The sequence below is a fragment of the Branchiostoma lanceolatum genome, chromosome 5 (genome assembly GCF_035083965.1).
Source record: "Branchiostoma lanceolatum isolate klBraLanc5 chromosome 5, klBraLanc5.hap2, whole genome shotgun sequence".
Lineage (NCBI taxonomy): Eukaryota > Metazoa > Chordata > Leptocardii > Amphioxiformes > Branchiostomatidae > Branchiostoma > Branchiostoma lanceolatum.
The window spans coordinates 18,714,368-18,734,214 of NC_089726.1; the positions used below are offsets into that span (position 1 = coordinate 18,714,368).

The following is a 19,847-nucleotide window of genomic DNA, read 5'->3' on the forward strand; positions in this document are numbered from 1 at the left end:
TGTCCGGGAGTTTGAATGCGTTACTTGTGCTCTATCAATAAGAAAAGGGACGGAGGAGGACATAAACAAACATGAAAAAAACATATACACACCCCTAACGGTATACACTAGATATGACATGTGCCCACTACCACTGACACAATACCTTCATTGACTATGGGCGTTGGAGGAGGAGGGAATTTATACATATGGAAGACATACACACTACTCATGATTAGATATGACATGTGCCCACTGCCCACTGACACAATGCCTTCATTGACTATGGACGTTGGAGGAGGGAGCAAGGGAGGCATAACCTATGGAGGAGGGAGGGAAGAGGAAACATGCATACATGATATGTAGGCATCATTCCATCTTGTCAGATGGTGGGAGCACTCATATTATATATCTATATCACACATGATAAAGATATATGAATACATCCCTCTTCAAATAAAGGGAGGAGGACATATACATAGTTCTTAGACATATACACACCCCTGATGAATAGGTATAATAGATGCATACATACTTATTTATTTACTATATACTTATAAACATCAACAACCATAAACATACGTCACACATAAAAATAATCATATCCATATGTCTCCCAATATACCAGGGAGGTGCCACCCACTCCTGGTGACCCCTGACATGCACCTCCCGATGGCGCCTCCCGAAATGCGCCACTTTCTCCCCCTACTATACTACTAATGTACATGATAGTAATACATCAAGGATTTAGCGTGCCTATGTTTATATTTTGAAATGACGATTTTGGGCGAATTTTTATTTATTTATCAAAAATAAAAATAAAATATCGCCAAAAATTGTCATTTCAAAATATATACATAGGCACGTATAATCCTTGATGTATTACTACCATGTACATTCCTGCAATGTTGAAAAATGTTTATAAAGGGTTTTTTCAATAACATCCCAAAACTCCCCAGCCACCCTTCAGTTGTACCTTAAGACAGTTAGTGTCTTACTGCAACGTGATGTCTTGAAGACAGTGGAGGTTTGTCACACACACAAATACATTGTATACAATTACAAGCACATACATACATGCACACTCTCTCAGACAACTTAGGCCACGCCAATTCAATTTGTTGCTTCTCGGACTAGCCTGTCCTGTTTTTCCCATTTGAAAAAAAAATGGGGCACTATTCCCATTCACAAATTTTAATATTTATTCTGTTGTAAAACTCAATAGCCACCAAAATGGATTATAAAGGCCTGCACATATCTAAAAAGTGTGGTCATATTGATCATAAGTCATATTTATTTATCAAAACTATCTCTTAATATCAATCCATATATTACATGACAAAAGGTTATTTTGTTACTGAAATTATAGTACTAGATCAAAGAAAGGGGTGCTTTGCATAAAATGTGCCATACAAAGCTGAAATTGGAATAATCCTCTTATGTTATGTAAACCCTTATCTTCACCCGACTACTTGCAAAAAATTGTACCGTTTTTCCCTGTCGCTCCGATTCTTTTCTGAAAAAAATCCGAGAAGCAACAAATTTTCCGGAAAGCCTTTCAAAGAGGGCGTGAAAAGCCGATACGCAGATTCTTTTGGCCTTTGAATCATTTATAGGTTGTATCCTATATATAACTCTCTATCCAAACAGATTCGATTTTCTTATTTCAGTAGTCCACTCTACTATACTTTTCACCGCGCGACGTCAAATCCAGTCACCTTTTGACCCTAACACATTACAAAATCCCATCGGCCGAAAGCTGTGTTCTGCTAACATTTCTGTGTTACATTTTTTGGGGGTCAACATTTTGCCCCCCCCCCCACCTCCCCATGAGCTAGTCAGTAGGGCTCATGTGCGTCGTGAGGTCGGGCTATAGTACTGTTTAGGACGGAATCAAGTCAGAAATTAAAATAATAAATTCTACCTTACTTTTCAACGTCTTTCGTACTCGTCAAAACACGACAAGTAGATCAAACTGCTGGAAAGACGTGGCCGCTCCTTTCCTCCCGCCCAGCGACGCAGATAGCTCAGAGTCAGTGACCCGTGTGAAGGTCAGTTGGGGTGAAATTGCGCCTGATTACCCACTGCAGATAACATAGTCAAGTCAAGTCAAAGTTGATTGCACAACGATTGTAACAGGTACAATGTAAGGCAAAAATAGAATACTACTGGCTACGTATACATATATCAAACTACTAAAAACTATAGGTAGGTTCTGTGCTATACAATGGTTAGCATATGTTCGCCGTGACAATTTAGTCATGTCAGGTCTGGTCTTACCGACTTTGACGAACACACGCAAATCTATTTGCCTTTAAAGCATACATTTTGCAAAATTCAGCTTCGTCCTTCAAATATGATGTTTAGAACTTCGAGCAAAGAGATTATTTTGTCGCCAAAAGCGACTAGGTATATTTATTCATTTATCTATTAGTATATCAATTCGAAGGCCCGGTGATCAGATCTTGGGTCAGGCAGAAACCGTCATGATTTTGCCCGAAGAATCTGCTTGCAGATGACTTAGTCTACAGTCCCCACACATTTTTTTATGTAGACAATGCAGAAGTGTCGAAACTGAAAATTGACAGAAATAGTCACTTTTAATGAAATGTTAACAAGTGTTGACAAAACACGTATAGGAATATTCCGTTTATATATAGGCTATAAAGGAAGACAGAATTTATTATCGGTAACTTATCCTACAAACATGTAAAGTATTTTAGGTTGAATGCTTTGATACATACAGAGAGTGTCTTAGTTGCAATTTGGTCAGCGAAGTATTTTTATAAGATTTATACAGTAGTACACTAGTGCCATCACTAGTAGACAATTACATGACTGTACATGTATATCAATTTGAGGACAAAGCTATAACATTAGAGCAGTAGTTCGAAATAAAATGGAGAGTTAGAAATTAATGGGACATATTCGGCCTCTGGTGTTAATATGAGCACTCAAACTTCAATTTAACCGTTTTAGTACATATCATATTAAGACAGCCAAGCTAGTCACACATGTAATAACGATTGCAAGTTTACATACACTTTGCAGAAACAAGTGAGACCAACTTAAACTTGAGCTTAAACGTGAAACATACTACATGTACAAAAGAATCTCATTGATAGTTTCCTTTTAGAGCCCAGAAATCTACATACTAGTATGCATATGTATGCATAATGACCTATTTTATGTACAATTGTCCAAACGTTATCACACACATACTATAAAGTCTGTGGTATTAGATACAGGTCCAACCAAGCTTTGGTCAACAATATTCCTCTCCTGCAAACAAATCACATTTGTCAAGTTTCCCCAACAGTGTCTTTTTCTGGATAACATTCATCCAAACCTAATTTCTCTAAAGCTGCCAGACAGTCACATTTATTGGCAATGTACCTTCACATACACCTTAGAGATACATGATAGACTAACTTATCCTGAGAACTTGTCCTGAGAATGTCACATTTGTTGTTTTTTCTTCTGTATGAGTTCTCATGTGTTGGGATAAGTGAGATTTTTGTGTTGTCCCGTACTCACACTCTCCGCAAATGTAGGGTTTCTTATCAGTGTGTTTTACACGATGGTTGTCCAAGTTGGATTTCTGGGCTGCAGAATAGTCACACAGGTCGCACTTATATGGTTTTTCTCCAGTATGAGTTCTCATATGTTTGGATAAGTGGGACTTTCTAGCTGCCCTGTGCCCACACTCCCCGCACATGTAGGGTTTCTCACCAGTGTGGTTCACACGATGGTTGTCCAAGTTGGATTTCTGGGCAGAAGAATAGTCACATTGGTCACACTTGTAGGGTTTCTCTCCAGTATGAGTTCTCATATGTTGGGATAAGTTAGACCTTTGAGCCGCCCTGTACCCACACTCCCCACACATGTAGGGTTTCTCACCAGTATGACTTAATAGATGGCTGTCCAAGTTGGATTTCTGGGCTGCAGAATAGTCACACAGGTCACATTTGTATGGTTTTTCTCCAGTATGAGTCCTCATATGTCGGGATAAAGCAGACCTTGTAGCTGCCCTGTACCCACACTCCCCACACATGAAGGGCTTTTCTCCTGTGTGAGATTTCATATGGGCAGGTAAGTAAGACCTTTGAGCTGTCCTGTACCCACACTCCCCACACATGTAGGGTTTCTCACCAGTGTGTTTTAGTTGATGGCTGTCTAAGGTGGATTTCTGGATTGCAGAATAGTCACACAGGTCACACTTGTAGGGTTTTTCTCCTGTATGAGTTCTCATATGCGATGAAAAGTGAGACCTTTTAGCTGTCCTGTACCCACACTTCTCACACAAGTAGGGTTTCTCACCAGTGTTCTTTGTCAGATGATGTCCACAGCTGGAATCAGCCATTCTGTAATATGAGAAGACAAAACTTTCAAAAGGTAAAAAAAGGACTTCTTTCAATGATTCATTTCCATACACAACAGCAGGAAGACTAAGTTCATTCTAAAACAAATTGAAGGTGGAGGGGGGGGGGGGTGGTCTGGGAAGTCAGGCTTCCCTTACTGGGCCTTAAGGCTATGCATGGGAGTTTGGTTTCTAATGAAACTCGGTCAAATTGTGGGTGGGATTGAGGTGAGGCAACAGGTTATCATACTTAGGGGGTGGGGGGTTGCAGCAAGGAAGAGCTCCACAGAGACTGGTAGAAAATCCATCAATTATAAACAAAATCGCAAAGTTTTACAATATGATTTAAGGGGAGGGGTACAATAAAATTCATGGGGAGGGGTACAGGGGGAAATAAAAAAAAACTGGAAATTGGAAGGGTCATGCACTGATCATGGTAGGGTCTAAAATTTTATGCCACAACATCAAAGTCACAGCAGCTGTCTCACACATAGTGGATGCATGACTGTGCTTGTATTTGTGTGTGTGTGTATTTGTGAGTCCGTGTGCATGCAGATATATTTGCATGTGTGTTTGAGTGTGTGTATGTAATGGTGTGTGTGTGTCACTGTGTGTGTGTGTGTGTGTGTGTGTGTGTGTGTGTGTGTGTGTGTGTGTGTGTGTGAGTTTGTACTAGTGTGTGCTAGTGTTCTATATCTGTATCTATATAGCTGGTTTAACGCTCATTGGTATAACACACCAGCTTTGTAGGCACGCGGCACGACAGCAGCTGGTTATATTACACGAACGATCTGTCATGTCTAACTTTCGCAAATCTAACTGCATGCATCGTTTAAAGCTATCAAATAAGTTAGCTGCAGGGACTCTGGCGGGAGAACATATCTGCTTACACAGCATATTGCATATAGTGTCCTCCTCCCCCCAAAAGGCGAAAACCTACATTAGCAATAACTCTTTAACATTCCGTTTCTGCTGCATGAGGATCCCTTTTTCCTCCAGGTTTTTTTTGTGGCCCTGAGGCCTTACCTAGTGCGCCGGCGGGTTGCCGGTCTTCATTTCCACCGAAGTACTAGTCTCCACAACACAACATTTGTTAACAATTCTACAGTATAACAACAAGTCCCGCGGCCATGTTGTTTACTCATGTAACTGCAGCTGAGCCTGGCCAATTACATCGAAAAAAACGCCCAGTGTCCATCATGGCTGCAGATCTTCATGCAGCAGAAACAAAATGTTTAATTTTTTTATAGTTAATGTAGCTTTCTGCGTCTTTGGAGGAGGACACTATATATAAGCAAATACATGAGGATGCCTCGTGTTGTTCCTTTCTTTTGTGCAGGATACTGTAAACGCAAAACTGTTTGCGATGGTTTTATGTTCACGCTGAAAGTTCACCGCGAACATAAATCCACCGTGAAACCTTTTGCCCACCTACATATGACTGAAGAGCTACTATTGTTTCAAGCGCGAACTTAAAACCTCCGGGAAAGTCTATTTCCTCCCTAATGCGATATAAAAACCACGCAAACTTAGATGCATTAACAGTACTGTACCTGACCAACAGCCACCATAGGCATCTTCCAGCATCACGCAAGCGCGTCACCAAGAGTTTAATACCTACTAAGGTTTGTCAAACTTTCGCCCCCCTCCCCTCTTATGTGGCAAACCGAGTGGGGAATGTCTCCGAGTGGCGAGTATGGCCATGACAGGCGGGCCATGACAGGCGGGCCACGACAGACGGAATGTACCATTTCATGTGTGTAGGGGTGTACAGCTACAGAAAGTGCGAAATCGTACGAAATGGAACAAAATCGAACGAAATGGAATTAACTGGATGGATGAACTTTATTCCTCGACAGTTGTACATGGTACAATGTATGGCAAGAATGACAAAGCAATCAATAAGATGATATTTATAAGCATAGTCTGTTCTAGAAACTATGACTATAGGGATATGGACGTAAAAGGCGTAATGACATATTGTGTGTTAAACGTTTCTGTCTGTTACAATACATTCTCTCTTTTGTAAAGCGCTACAAATGCATTGGCTTAAGTACGTAGATATATATAAGTAGCTTGAAAATGTCTGTGTTTGTCTTTGGCAATTTTTTTTTGATACTAGATTTACAGGTGATCATATTCATTAATTTTCGCCTATCTACACATTCTGCAGTACTAGTATAGGCTGGACATTAGAAAATGATATTCATCTTCAACGCTATCTTGACATAAGGGGCATCGTCTCTGGTTGGCTGGTATAATTACATTATAATACCGACCTTTTTCTATTTCTAGGCTTGGCAGTGTGCACTGATTCTTAATTTTTCTATATCAACTAGAAAAGATTTATTATGAATTGATGAAAGATTATTTATTTTCCATTGTGAAATTGAACGAAGTGGAATGAATTTGAACGAAATTTCACGAAATGGAATTAAATAAAACGAAATGGATTAAAATTGACCGAAATCGAACGAAGTGGAATTAAATGGATCCTGAATGAAATTGAACGAATTGGAATTTCGGCGGGGAGACTGTCCAAATCACCTGGCCAAGTCGGACCACCGCGGGCGGCTTCGTGGCTCTGCCAGGCGACCGATCAGGGTGCGTGGGGTGTCAGGCGGTCCCGGTGGTAGCGGGGGTGGCGGCGTGACGGGCTCGGGCGGGGACCGGCTAGGGTGTGGGTGGGCGGCCGGCGGGAGAGGTCGCCTCTGGCCTCCGATGTCCACCCTGTGACCAAGTTGCGGTGGTTTTACAAAAAAATGTAGGATGCTCAACCTACCTTGAGAGAGTGGTCATTTTTTTTACTGGGTCGGGAAATGACGCGGCGAGCAATCGCACACTCTCGCCAGTCGTTTTGTTACCCCGCCGACAAGGCTGCCACTCCCCGCGAGGGCAGCCAGATGTCGACAACCGGCTTGGAAGGCGACAGCTCCTCCACTCTTGCGGGTGAAGACGACCGTGCCGAGGGCGACCGGAACGAGCGCCGGGGCAAGCCTCCATGGAGGTGAAGCCCGGGTCCGTCTTTCTCCTCGGAGAAGCGACCCGGCCCAACGGCAACGGCTTGCCCCTTCCGTCTTCGAGCGTGTACGCCTTGCGGACTCGGTGGTCGGAGACCCGGCCGTCCGCCTCCTCGGTGAACAGTCGGTTATGAGAGTGTGGGACCGTTCCTGCATGACTGGACGGCTCGGGCGTTGAAGGGAAGCAACGGTCAGGTGTGGCCGGGAATTGTGCGTTCAGGCTCCCGAAGGTTCGCGGCCACCTTTATGGCGCGTTCCCACCTTACGGCAGCGTCGGACTCGGCAGCAGCAGCGGCAGTTGCACCGGTCGACTAGACTCGGCGGTCTGCCGGTGTCTCTCTCGCGTGTCCTCTCCCCCTTGTGGGATTTAGAGTGCACGGCGTGAGCAGCGCGGCGTGGCGGGGCATACGGTGCCCGCCGGCTGTCCTCTCGATCGGTCCGGCAACGGTTTAGAGGAGCGCCACCGTCCCCGTACTTTATACCGCATCAGTACATCCTACGGCCTGCACGGGCCTGCCGCCCCTTAACTGCACATCGGACCGGGTCGGCCACCGTCCCCGCACTTACACTGCATCGGTACGGCCTGCACGGGCCTGCCGCCCCTTAACTGCACATCGGACCAGGTCGGCCACCGTCCCCGCACTTACACCGCATCGGTACGGCCTGCACGGGCCTGCCGCCCCTTAACTGCACATCGGAACGGGGTCGGCCACCGTCCACGCACCGATACTACTTCGGACGGCAGCGGACAGGGCAGCCCAGCGCACGCAGGCACGGACTCTGACATCGGCACGGCGTTCCTCTCTCAGGACAGGCCTGAGCACCAAGGACATGCATCGCCGGCGGACTAGACTTTTTTCCCCGCGGGAGAGCGGTATCGCCTCGGGAGCTATGATAGCTGTTTGAATACCAGGCTACTCCGAAGGAGGCGCCAAGCGTATCGTTGCTTTCTGAACTGGATTCTGGTTCAGTCATAATCCCTTAGATGGTAGCCTCGCACCACCGGCTCATCAACCGAGCGCCTGAACCAAATGACTGAACCTGCGGTTCCTTTCGTACTGAGCAGGATTGCCATCGCAACAACACTTCATCAATAGGTTCTGTCTTACGACGGTCTAAGCCAGGGCCAAGACCGACGTCTCCGGGTTCGCTTGCCTGGCCACACTGGACAACCCGGTGCGAGGCCGGGCGCCCATCTCCGCGTTCGCGAATTAAATGTGCCTTTCGATAAACCCGCGGGCGGCCCGCGCCCTAGGTTTCGGCGCTCACTGCGGCGGCCCTTCCATTCGTCGCGGCCTGGCTCGGCCGGAGCAGACTGCCGCGACGCCCGGGCATGGGCTCGACGCTCCGGCGCATCCATTTTCAGGGCTAGTTGATTCGGCAGGTGAGTTGTTCCAGCTGATTCTGACTTCCATGGCCACCGTCCTGCTGTCTGTATCGACCAATGCCTTTTCTGGGGCCTGATGAGCGTCCACATCGGGCGCTCCCTTAACCCGGCGTTCGGTTCATCCCGCAACGCCAGTACTGCTTACCACTCGCATTCCAGGTCCGGCTCCACTCGAGCGGCGGCGGCAGGGATCCCACCTCGGACCGACGGACTCGACTCCGATTTCGTTCCACATCCAATGACTCGCGCACGCGTTAGACTCCTTAGTCCGTGTCGGGTGGGAGACCGGACGTCACCGCTGACTCCGGCCGCCCTGCGTGTCGTACCCGTCGCCGGTGACGTGCGGGCCGTTGTAACGCACTGGGAACAGTCCTTCGCGGTGGAAACAACACGTGAAGGGGACAGTGCCCGGCCCCTGTCCCGAAAGGCGTGGGGCAGCGTGGCGGTCGATTGCCTGCCCTCGGTCCGACAGCGGGCGCAGCGAGACCCGAAGGCACCAGGCACATTCCGCGGGGACGTGGCTGCCGTCGAACTGGTCGCAGCGCTCCGCACGGAAAAAGTTTGGTGAGTCTTCACACCTCGACGCCGGCCGATCGGTCTTGCCATCTATGCTCGGTCGGCGGGGCGCGGACAGACATCCTGGACAGTGCAGGCCAGGATCGCCCATGCCGACCCGTTTGGCGTCCCTTGGAGCTTTGTCGGGCGCCTCGAGTTCCCGTCGTTTCCTACCCTGCTAAACCATCGAGCCGCCCCGAGTAGCCTCGTCGAGGACGGAGTCAGGTCCTCCCGGTGAAAAGTTTGGGCGGGCGAGCGCAACTGAGGCGCCAACATCCTGGCGGAGGGGCGTCGCGTCGTGAGTCTGCGTGGTATGGTTGAGTCTCACGGCGGGGCCGAGGTAAGACGGCTTTTCTCTGGCACCCGTACCCCGGCACGGCATTGTGGTCTGTGCCTCGATGCAATCGGTTTAGCGGCCGAATGACCTATCCTTAAGCGTCGGACTTCGAGCGGGTGTCCCGCGGTCCAAGGCCTCCTTTGGGCATGCAGAGGGCGAGAAATGCTCTCGGTAGCCCAGCCACCGGCGACGACTGGTTGTCACACTCACCGAGGTCTTCAAGAGAAGGGCGGCCGCAATTGACCCCGTCATTCCTGGCCCGGGCCGGCCGGAGTCTAGGGGGCGCAGCGGTCTTCCCGACGGGTCCCGGTTCGCGGTGCGACCCCCAGCCCTTCCACTTGTTCGCCGTCCTTTACCTGGAAGGACGACTTTCCTGTCTCTGAAACGACGGTGCCAGGAGGCTTTTGATGAAAAATCAAAGAAAAACGACAACATTTAGCGGTTGGTCACTTGGCTCTTGTGTCGATGAAGAACACAACCAGCTGCAAGAAGTAATGTGAATTGCATGACTCTTCGAAGGCACTCTGCGGCCCAGGGTCCGTCCCGGGGCAACGTCTCGCTGAGGGTCGGTTTAACCTTCAATCGCGTCATGCCGCTCTCGCTCTCTCTCTCTCTCGAAAGTTTCAGTTCCGCTCTAATATGTGATTACTACTGTCTATGAAGCCCACATTTTATGGGGAGATGTCGAAGATATTTCCCAATAAGTACACAAAGCATACAATACTAAGACGACCACCCTGGGACCGAAGAAAAGCAGTATTCTTGGACAGGTGGTCTTCGTTACACTTCACACTCCTCTTCATGACAGAGCTCGAGACATAACGCTTTCCAAATTAATGGTGAACTGTATACAGTATTTTTCATACATACATGTAGTCAGTCTATAACTAGACTTTTTAGACTCTACACTACCTATGTACTATTACAGTATTCCCAGTATCATTCTATATTTACACCGATGTGCTTGTTTAGCCACGCTCCCAGGGCTAGCCTCCTTCGCAGACTTCCTAGAACGGCGGCATATACAGTATATTGGGGAGGGGGGGACACACACAAGGGCGTTATGTAGCCGAGGGAGTTGCGTAGCCGAGGGGTGACCTGGCAAGTCAGGCTGCCAGGATTAGATGAAATTGAACTTATCTCACAAAGAGCCACGCCCCCAGGGCATTGTTAGAGTGCCTGGAGAGGCTTAAATTCAAAATGCTGACTCTTTACTGTGAAAGAGCATTTATAACTGGACTTTTCGGTCTCTGTCATTTTCATAACACTCATTCTATTATTTCAATATCCATCACCAGGGTGCTGTAAATGTAATGGGTGTGAAAAATCCTTTTGAATTTCACCTATTACTAGTATCAGTATTATAAAATGTCATGTGCTTCACATGCATCAAGGATGTAATCATAAAAAAACATCTATAGTGATTGACATGCAGGGTGGAAAGGTCTTAGAACTTTATTTCAGGATAGGAACACAGACTTTCTTGCCTGTAGCTGACTTAAAAAAGGCACAATGATGCAATTAACAGTATACCTATACTTATTATAGAAAAGCAGACTGTGAAAAGTCATATCAAAGATGTTTTTCCGACCACAAAATAAAATAAACATACACACTGATTTGGGTCACTTTCTCCAAAAGCATATACGACCGGCTATCATGCTCCTGATATCAATGATGCAATCAACTTTATATAAGAAAAGCAAACTGTGAAGATGTTTTCCATACATATGATAAATATTCACATTGATTTGTTGTCACTTCTTCCGTATGCAACCAGCTACCATGCTCCTGATATCAATGATACATTAATCTCGATTAGAAAATGACATGGCATTGACAGCACACTGTCTGTAGCTTGTTCTGTAAAAATTTGTCACATTTACATAATGGTCACTAATATAAGTGGACTGCTGCTATTATAACAACTTGGTGTTCAGGATCTCCTATACCATGCTCCTTCTGAAGTAAGGCATGTGTGTCTGTAAGGAGAAATACAGTACTTGTTTGTCAATCATGGATGGGAGACAATGAAAAAACGCTGAAATGTACTCAAATTGAACTGTTATAATGGATTCACAGTGCTACAACTGGCCAAGAGTGGGAATATGGTATGAATCCAGCGTATTACCAAATTTTCCTCAAACCCTCAAACATGGATTGCAAACACTATTCTAGTAAGGTCTAGATACCAACTTACATAGCCCTTTTTATCATAAGCCAATGCGAACATATTCATAGAATCATAGAGCAGAATGATGCCTACCTGGTCAAAGATTATGCTTGTGTCCCGACTGGCGTACTCAGCAAATTTACAGGCAAACACTCAACAGTCGCTAGCATTCATCTGCTGTGGGATGTTCTGCAGAAGAAACAGAGATCCCAACAGTATCAGATAGACGAACAGACTCTTACCTAAAGAACATCCTAAAATAACAAGCAAACTGACAGTTTTACCTCAGGATACTGTGATGTCCAATCAGACAAGTCCAAGTTGCTTTCCTTCTTGTCCTTGTGCTCTGCTTGTTGGTAATCGCTAGTGATAAAGTAAAAACAAAGCAAAGGTTTAGACAGCGGGACGTTAATGTTCTCAGTCCAAATGTTTTCTGGATAGTGAAGCTACATGTATGGTGAACAATACCATTGCATGGTAAAAGACAAAATAAATCAACCCATAACTAAACTGTTCTCACTCACCGAAGAGCATTGATGCCTTTGCTGTTCTTCCCACCCATGGAGTCATAATACTTGATGCATTTGCTTCTCATGTCCAATACCTGAACACAACACATAAATCACAAAGTAAACACAGAATACCAAAACATAGGTCTATGGAGACTTAACATCTGTTTACGAAGTAAAATACTAATTGTACCAAGGTATACACCCACCTGAATATTACCACTGTCCATAATCATATTCATGTAAACATTGATAATTGTTGAAGATAAAGAAAAACAATCTTTAAATAATGCAAATTGAAACCTTCATTGTACATTTATATGTTAAACAAATGGATTTAACTTCTGTTTTATGTTTGTGAGGAATTATTTTCAGGTTAGGAGGGTTCATGGTTGAAAGTCATGTCTCATGTGTACTGTAATACTATGACTAGTATGAGTTTGCAGTTAAAATGATGAACATAGCACAACTGCTGATAAATCAAAATTTACAACATATGCGACAAACACACACATATAATACATAGGCCCCCTACCATATAGCACAAACACTGTGTATCATTCAAGTGTTGTTGGTATTTGAATGTCAACACAAATGGACTTCCACCCTAGTCTCTATATTTTCTTACTCACTGTGTGTAAAAAGATTTTCTACAAGGTACATGAACACATAAGCATGCTTACTTTGTTGTTAAGCCAGTTGAGTTCAGCTAGAGTGTGCATGTCCTTGCAATTCTGGGTGCACAAAAGTGCACATGGACCCAGTATTTCAAGCCCAGAAAGTACAAGTATAATAGTTGGTAAAGTACAAGTATAAAAGCAAGAGGCCTTTATTAAACTTTCTCAGTGAAAAGATTCTACAGGCAAAATTACCTCATTACACAGCTTGTTTTTCCAGCCAGCCGGATGTGTCTTGCAGAGCCATAGTTATACCCTAGGAGCACAAAAGTAAATAAAACACATTTAATTATCAGGAAATGCTCAATACTCTGTTACCTGGGACTAAGACCATAGGTACTTGGAGATCAGAGAAGTACAAAGAACATTTTTACAGTAGAACACATTGTGAACCAGTGCTAAACCTTAAATAGTATAGTAATACAGTTACCAGTATACAACTTACGGTACATAATCTTGAAATTCCCAAACTTCTGTTTTGTGACTTAAACTCACCAAATTTTACGAAGCCGGAAGAGCAAATGAAACATGCATGTGATCTGTATATTTTACTACAAACTATTATATAACTTATATGATAAAAGTTATAATATACAATATAAGTTATAATAATTCATAGTAAATTATACAGATCACAACATGATCAGAATCATAGGACTAGAAAAATAAGTTGTTAATTAATGAATATGAATTGTGGATGGCTCCTAGATTAGTGCATTGCACACAATTATATAATCTTACCTTGGTGAACTGCAAGATGGATCTTTTACATAATTTGCTGTTCATAGCTTTGTTGTTGTTGTTTTGCTATAGACGTGCTCTCTATGTGCTGGGTTACACTTGATCGTAGTACGATCTTCTGCTCCAAAATGAGTAATAGTACAGTCATATTATGGCAAACTAGGCTATGAAACATGCCATCGTAATGCTGAAGAATCATAAAACCTCACGTACTACACAAAACGACATGGACTTCCAGCAGAATTAGGGTTATCACGTCAAATTCCGTCCTCGCCACTCTGTTCTCGCCATCCGAAGCCGCCATCTTGGTCTGTGAAGTTGCAGTGACGTAATATGGCCACCACAGGCGATTTGGCCGCCACAGACGATGTCCCGGATGTAGGGCCACGACAGACGAAATTTAGTGTATACTCTTGCTCTGAGTAGTTCTCAGATGGGCAAACCTTTGTATTCACAGTACACTGCGAGGTCGGAAAATTATTATTATTTGGGACGAAAACAAGCTAGACATAGAGTAATCCTTTTCTCCCTAACTGTCCCCCTGTCTTTAGTACTCACCAAAATGCAGCAAGTAGATCAAATCTGTGGAGAGTCGTGACAGTTTTTTCCTTGGAAGAGACGCCGACAGCTCAGCGTGTGATCCGGTCGGAGGTCAGTATGGGTCAACAGGGGTCGCAAATCGTGCCTGATTACCCACTGAAGGTAGCAAACGTTATTCTTGTCAATTCAGTCAGGCCGGGTCCTAACTTTGACAAACAAATCCATAATGTTTACAGAAAACACATTTTCCACCTTACAATTATTTAGAACTTTGAGAGGGGGGTTAATTATGTTCTAGACAAAAACGACTGAATATCGCCGAAGCCTGTGTGACCAGATCTTGGCGCTTTCTATTATCTATGATGTGATTGCTTTCATTTGCTGGTCCACTTTTGTGTATTTATTCATATGATTGTTCAATTATTTTCTTTTCTTTTCCGATGACCGCGTTGATATAATTTGTATTAACTTGAGTGCATCGCCATCTTGTCTGTATTTGTTATTTATGTTGTTTGATAAAAATAAAAATAAAAAAGATCTTGGGTCCAAATCAGCCTGAACCAGTCTCGATTTTGCCCCCGAATATCTGCTTGGAGATGACTTACATTCCCCACACAGGTTGGGTGATGCCTTGCAACAAACTTTAGAATATATAAATGGCCTGCATATTTATGGGGCCAGTGCCTATGGGGGATGAAAAAAAAATATTATCCACTGAAAATAACCAAGAAGGATTGAAATCATTTTAAACCTCCTTGTCTCACAAGTCTCTGTTATCTTAAAAAAATCGTTTTGGCAAACTAAGGTTTCCTTCTCATATTTTCGGCAAAAGCAAAGTTCTGCCAGCAGATGCAATACATATCGGAGACATACCTAAAATTTAGTTACGTAGACACATGTGCCACCTTGCTGGATTATATTTCTTCAAAACGTGAATCTTATCAACATAATGTCTTTCCCTTGCCTTCGCACACAAACGTTTTACACTGTTTCTTAGCTTTCTATACAATGTGATAAGAGATTTAATTTTGGGAGTAATCTCTGTTCTTTGTCAGTCTTTTGTTTAACCACAAATTGGTTGGAAAATGAAGGTCAATTCCTGTTTGGAGAGTTTGGTAGAAAATGTTAACTTTACTCTGAATGTCGTGAACACCACAAACTTCTGTCCACGAGTGGGAGGAAATCCACTGTCCGAAAGAGCGGACCTCAGAGTCTTTCAAAGGGCGACCTTGTTTTAGTATTGATAGATCTGTGATCATGGGGATGCCAAAGTATAGTATTATGATCACTCATTCCCAAAGGTTCTTCAACAAGTGGATTTTGATAATAAGATTTTAAATTTGAGATTATGAGGTCAAGAACAAGACAAAATGTATGGTGGGCTCTACTGCGCAACGCAAAGACTGATACCCCCCCCCCCACCACCACCACCAACCACCAACACAGGTTGAATTATGCCTTGCAACAAACTTGAATATTATTAAGGCAATTGCAATGCAAATATGGAGCCATCGTTTAAATACTACTGGAACTGAAAACTGGTAGAAATAGCTACTTTAATGAAATATAAAGATAACATCAAAGCGTTGACAAAGCATAACATAGACATCGTATATTCGTCAAATTACCTTTTCCATGTTAGGGATGACACAAGTTATAAGAAGCTTATCTTACATACATGCACATCTATTCTGCATTCTGTGCTTCTGTATGAAAAGTGCCTTAGCTGAAAGTTGTACAGACAAGTGTTTTCACAAGACTTATATTAACTACAAGTTATACATTGATAGGAAATTACATGAATTTGAACATGAATTCCAATACTTTCAAATGGAATGGGGGAGACAAATGCCACATTAAGTGTAAAACACATGCCCTTCAATTTTAGATTTTCATACAATATCTTAAATGTTAAAAAAAATCAATGAACATCTCGACCATCCACTTTGCGATACATGCTTGTAACTCCCTCTTATTCCAAGAAGGGGCCAGAAATACACATACGTGCATACAAATATATACAGAAGTTGTATACAGTAGAAAGTTATCTGTGGAATCATCGAAACAGTATATGGTTTTAGATACAGGTCCGTTTAACAGTTCTAGGCTGCATGTATAAACATTTGCTAAGTTTTCAACCAGCATCTTTTTTGGATAACAGATCGGATTTCTGGGATTCACAACAGTCACACAGGTCACACATGTGGAGTTTCTCGCCAATATAAGGTCTCAGATGTCTGCATATATGGAGCTATGAGCTGTCCTGTAACACTCCCCACACATGTAGGTTTCTCAGCAGTGTGTTTTTCTACTCGATGCTGGTCGAAACTGTATTTCTGTGCAGCAGAATAGTCACACGGGTCACACTTGTAGGGTTTCTCTCCAGTATGACTTTTCATGTGTTGGGACAAATTAGACTTCTGGCCTGTCCTGAACCCACTCTCACCAGTATGTGTTCTAGTGTGTCGGACCAAGTGAGACTTCTTAGTAGTTCTGTACCCACACTCCCGACACAAAAAGGGTTGCTCTCCTGTATGAGATTTCATATGGTCGGATAAGTGAGACTTTCTAGCTGTCCTGTGAGACTTCATATGGACAGACAAGGAATACTTTTTTGCTGTCCAGTACCCACACTCCCCACACATGTAGGGTTTCTCACCAGTGTGTTTTACTCGATGGTTGTCCAAGCTGGATTTCTGGGCAGCAGAATAGTCACACTGGTCACACTTGTAGGATTTTTCTCCAGTATGAGTTTTCATATGTTGGGATAAGTGAGACTTCTGAGCTGCCCTGTACTCACACGCTCCGCACTTGTAGGGTTTCTCTCCAGTATGAGTTCTCATATGCTGGGATAAGTGAGACTTCCTAGCGGTTCTGTACCCACACTCTCCACACACGAAAGGTTTTTCTCCTGTGTGAGATTTTATGTGGTCAGATAAGTGAGACTTATGTGCTGTCCTGTACCCACACTCCCCACACATGTAGGGTTTTTCTCCTGTGTGAGATTTCATATGGTCGGATAAGTGAGACCTCTGAGCTGCCCTGTACCCACACTCCCCACACATGTAGGGTTTTTCACCAGTGTGACATTTCATATGTTCAGATAAGGCAGACTTCTGAGCTGCCCTGTATCCACACTCCCCACACATGTAGGGTTTTTCACCTGTGTGTTTTAGGACATGCCATTTCAAGTTAGATTTGATACTGGCAGAATAGTCACACTGATCACACTTGTAGGGTTTGTCTCCTGTATGCGTTCTCATGTGTTGGGATAAGTTAGACTTCCAAGGTGCCGTGTACCCACACTCCTCACACATGTAAGGTTTCTCACTGGTGTGTTCTTGCTCTTGGCATCCATATTTGGAATCGGCCATAGCCTTGATCACCTGTCTGAAAGATTAGCGTTTGACAAATTAGTCACAATCAGTATTTTGGGAACAGCTTACTTGTACTTATCATATCTGCGTTATCATAATAATATATCAATATTACAAAAAAGAATAAGGCTGTGCTTTCTAGCTGTCAATATAAACAGCTCTACAGTCCACTCGCTGGGTTGAACCTAGCCTGAGTACCAGCCTACGTAGTGACCGCTGGCTCACAAAAATGTTAGCAAGCGATTTTGTTTAGCCAGCGGTCACTTCAGAGGATGGTACACAGGGTAGGTTCAACCAACATATATGGAGAAAATTTACCTTCTAGTTTCATGAGCTGCAACATCATGCTTAGTTTGAAGCTTATTGAGTATTTTGTAAAAACGTTCACAGTGCCCTACTGCAACTTAACATCTGTAAGAGACTCAGAGTGGAGGTTTGTCACACACCCTCCCCAATGACTGTCAGGCTTCAAACACATTGCGTACAGTAACCCCGTTTTTTCAAACATGGAAGACACTGTTATCCTCCACGCGGCTATGCTGAAGTCTAGCCTACAGAGAGCAAGGTGGCTCTGTATCCAGCACAAGCAACAGTATACATTGTACACACACAGAGACACAAACACACTGTACACGAACAAACACACACACATTGTACAAACATACACATTGTGCAGATGCACACACATTGTACAGACACACACACATTGTACAAACACACACACATTGTACAAACACACACACATTGTACAAACACACACACACATTCCACAGACACACACATTGTACAAAAACACACACATTGTACAAACACATACACATTGTACAAACACACACACATTGTACATACACATACACATGGTACACACATACACACACACACACACATTGTTCAAACACACACACACAATATGAAATACACACAATCATATAATCATATGCACATATACACACTGATAGAACAAGAGATAGGCACACAAATACAATTGTATGACAGTATGTAATTACTAAAACATACATACAATATGATACATGCAAACTCACTCTAGTCTAAGTGAGAGACATCTGTTTTGAATGAGATGTTGTAGCATATGGAGGCCAGCCACCACCCCTACTCCAAGCAATATAATCAGCCCAGAAGACCTTTCAAAGAAGGCGTGAGAAGCCGATACGCAAGACCGATACGCAAGATTTCTTTTGGTCTTTGAAGTATTTTTATAATATGGGTTGTACTCTTAACTCAAACATATTTGATTTTCTTATTTCAGTAGGCGACCCTACTTTAATTTTTATCGCGTGGCGCGTCATAGCCAGTCACCTTCTGGACCTGACAATAGAAATTCCCATCGTCCGAAAGCTGTGTTCTGCTATTACATTTCTGTCAACTTTTTGCCCCCCTCCCCATGAGCTAGTCAGTATAGTCACTGTGCGTCGTGAGGTCGGGCTATAGTACTGTTTAGGACGGAATCAAGCCAGAAATTGAATTGATATGTTCTACCTTACTTTACCTCAACCTTTAAAACTCACCAAAACACGACAGGTAGATTCAATTGATGGAAAGACGTGGCCGATCTTTTTTCTCCCAGAGACGCCCAGAGTCAGTGACCCTTGTGGAGGTCAGTTGGGGTCAACATTTGGTCCCAAATTGCGCCTGATTACCCACTGAAGATAACATATGTACGCCATGCCAATTCAGTCATGCCAGGTTTGGTCCTACTGACTTTGACGAACACACACGAATCTAAATTCGTATTTGCCTTTAAGGCACACATTCTGCAAAATCAAGCTTCCCCCTTAAATGATGTTTAGAGCTTTGACCAACGAGATTATTTTGTCGGCAAAAGCTACTATGTATATTAATACGCCCATTCACGGTTGCCACTGCACAGCCACTACGCATGTGCAGTGTCAAAGGTGAAAGCCCCTGGCTCGTAAACAGTTCTCGTCTCGACATTGTCTAGATTTGCATACCAATGTCGAGACAGGTTTTGTTTACGTCTCAAGGGCCTTTACCTTTGACACTGCACATGCGTAGTGGCAACCGGGAATGGGCTCATACGAATGGGCTGATTATTGCCGAAGGCAGTCCGATCAGATCTTGGGCCCAGTCAGAAACAGTCTCGATTTTGCACCGAAAGATCTGTTGAAAGATTACTGATTTTTTAAATACAAATTTCAGTACAGTCAAACCTG

The 19,847-nt window shown here is 43.8% G+C and overlaps 3 protein-coding genes across 7 annotated transcripts; all 3 read right to left on the reverse strand.

Annotated features, from left to right (window-relative positions):
- Positions 1-2,549: 2,549 nt before the first annotated feature.
- LOC136435567 (zinc finger protein 84-like) lies at positions 2,550-14,383 on the reverse strand. Its single transcript, XM_066429185.1, has 2 exons — positions 14,297-14,383; positions 2,550-4,343 (listed from the first exon to the last, which is right to left on the reverse strand). The coding sequence occupies exon 2, from the start codon at positions 4,340-4,342 to the stop codon at positions 3,407-3,409; it is 936 nt and encodes a 311-aa protein (XP_066285282.1). The 5' UTR covers position 4,343; positions 14,297-14,383; the 3' UTR covers positions 2,550-3,406.
- LOC136435565 (sentrin-specific protease 2-like) lies at positions 11,078-14,177 on the reverse strand. Of its 5 annotated transcripts, XR_010755861.1 has the most exons (7): positions 13,952-14,177; positions 13,739-13,856; positions 13,193-13,253; positions 12,336-12,415; positions 12,096-12,174; positions 11,905-12,000; positions 11,078-11,620 (listed from the first exon to the last, which is right to left on the reverse strand). XR_010755861.1 is itself a non-coding variant. In XM_066429182.1 (5 exons), the coding sequence occupies exons 1-4, from the start codon at positions 13,040-13,042 to the stop codon at positions 11,965-11,967; spliced, it is 234 nt and encodes a 77-aa protein (XP_066285279.1). In that variant the 5' UTR covers positions 13,043-13,160; the 3' UTR covers positions 11,078-11,620; positions 11,905-11,964. The 5 variants fall into 5 exon arrangements, 1 of the variants encoding a protein (XP_066285279.1); XR_010755862.1 differs by lacking the exon at positions 13,739-13,856; XR_010755860.1 differs by having other exon boundaries at positions 13,739-14,176.
- Positions 14,384-15,817: 1,434 nt separating the features above from the next.
- LOC136435568 (zinc finger protein 135-like) lies at positions 15,818-19,298 on the reverse strand. Its single transcript, XM_066429186.1, has 2 exons — positions 19,182-19,298; positions 15,818-17,668 (listed from the first exon to the last, which is right to left on the reverse strand). The coding sequence occupies exon 2, from the start codon at positions 17,650-17,652 to the stop codon at positions 16,474-16,476; it is 1,179 nt and encodes a 392-aa protein (XP_066285283.1). The 5' UTR covers positions 17,653-17,668; positions 19,182-19,298; the 3' UTR covers positions 15,818-16,473.
- Positions 19,299-19,847: the final 549 nt, after the last annotated feature.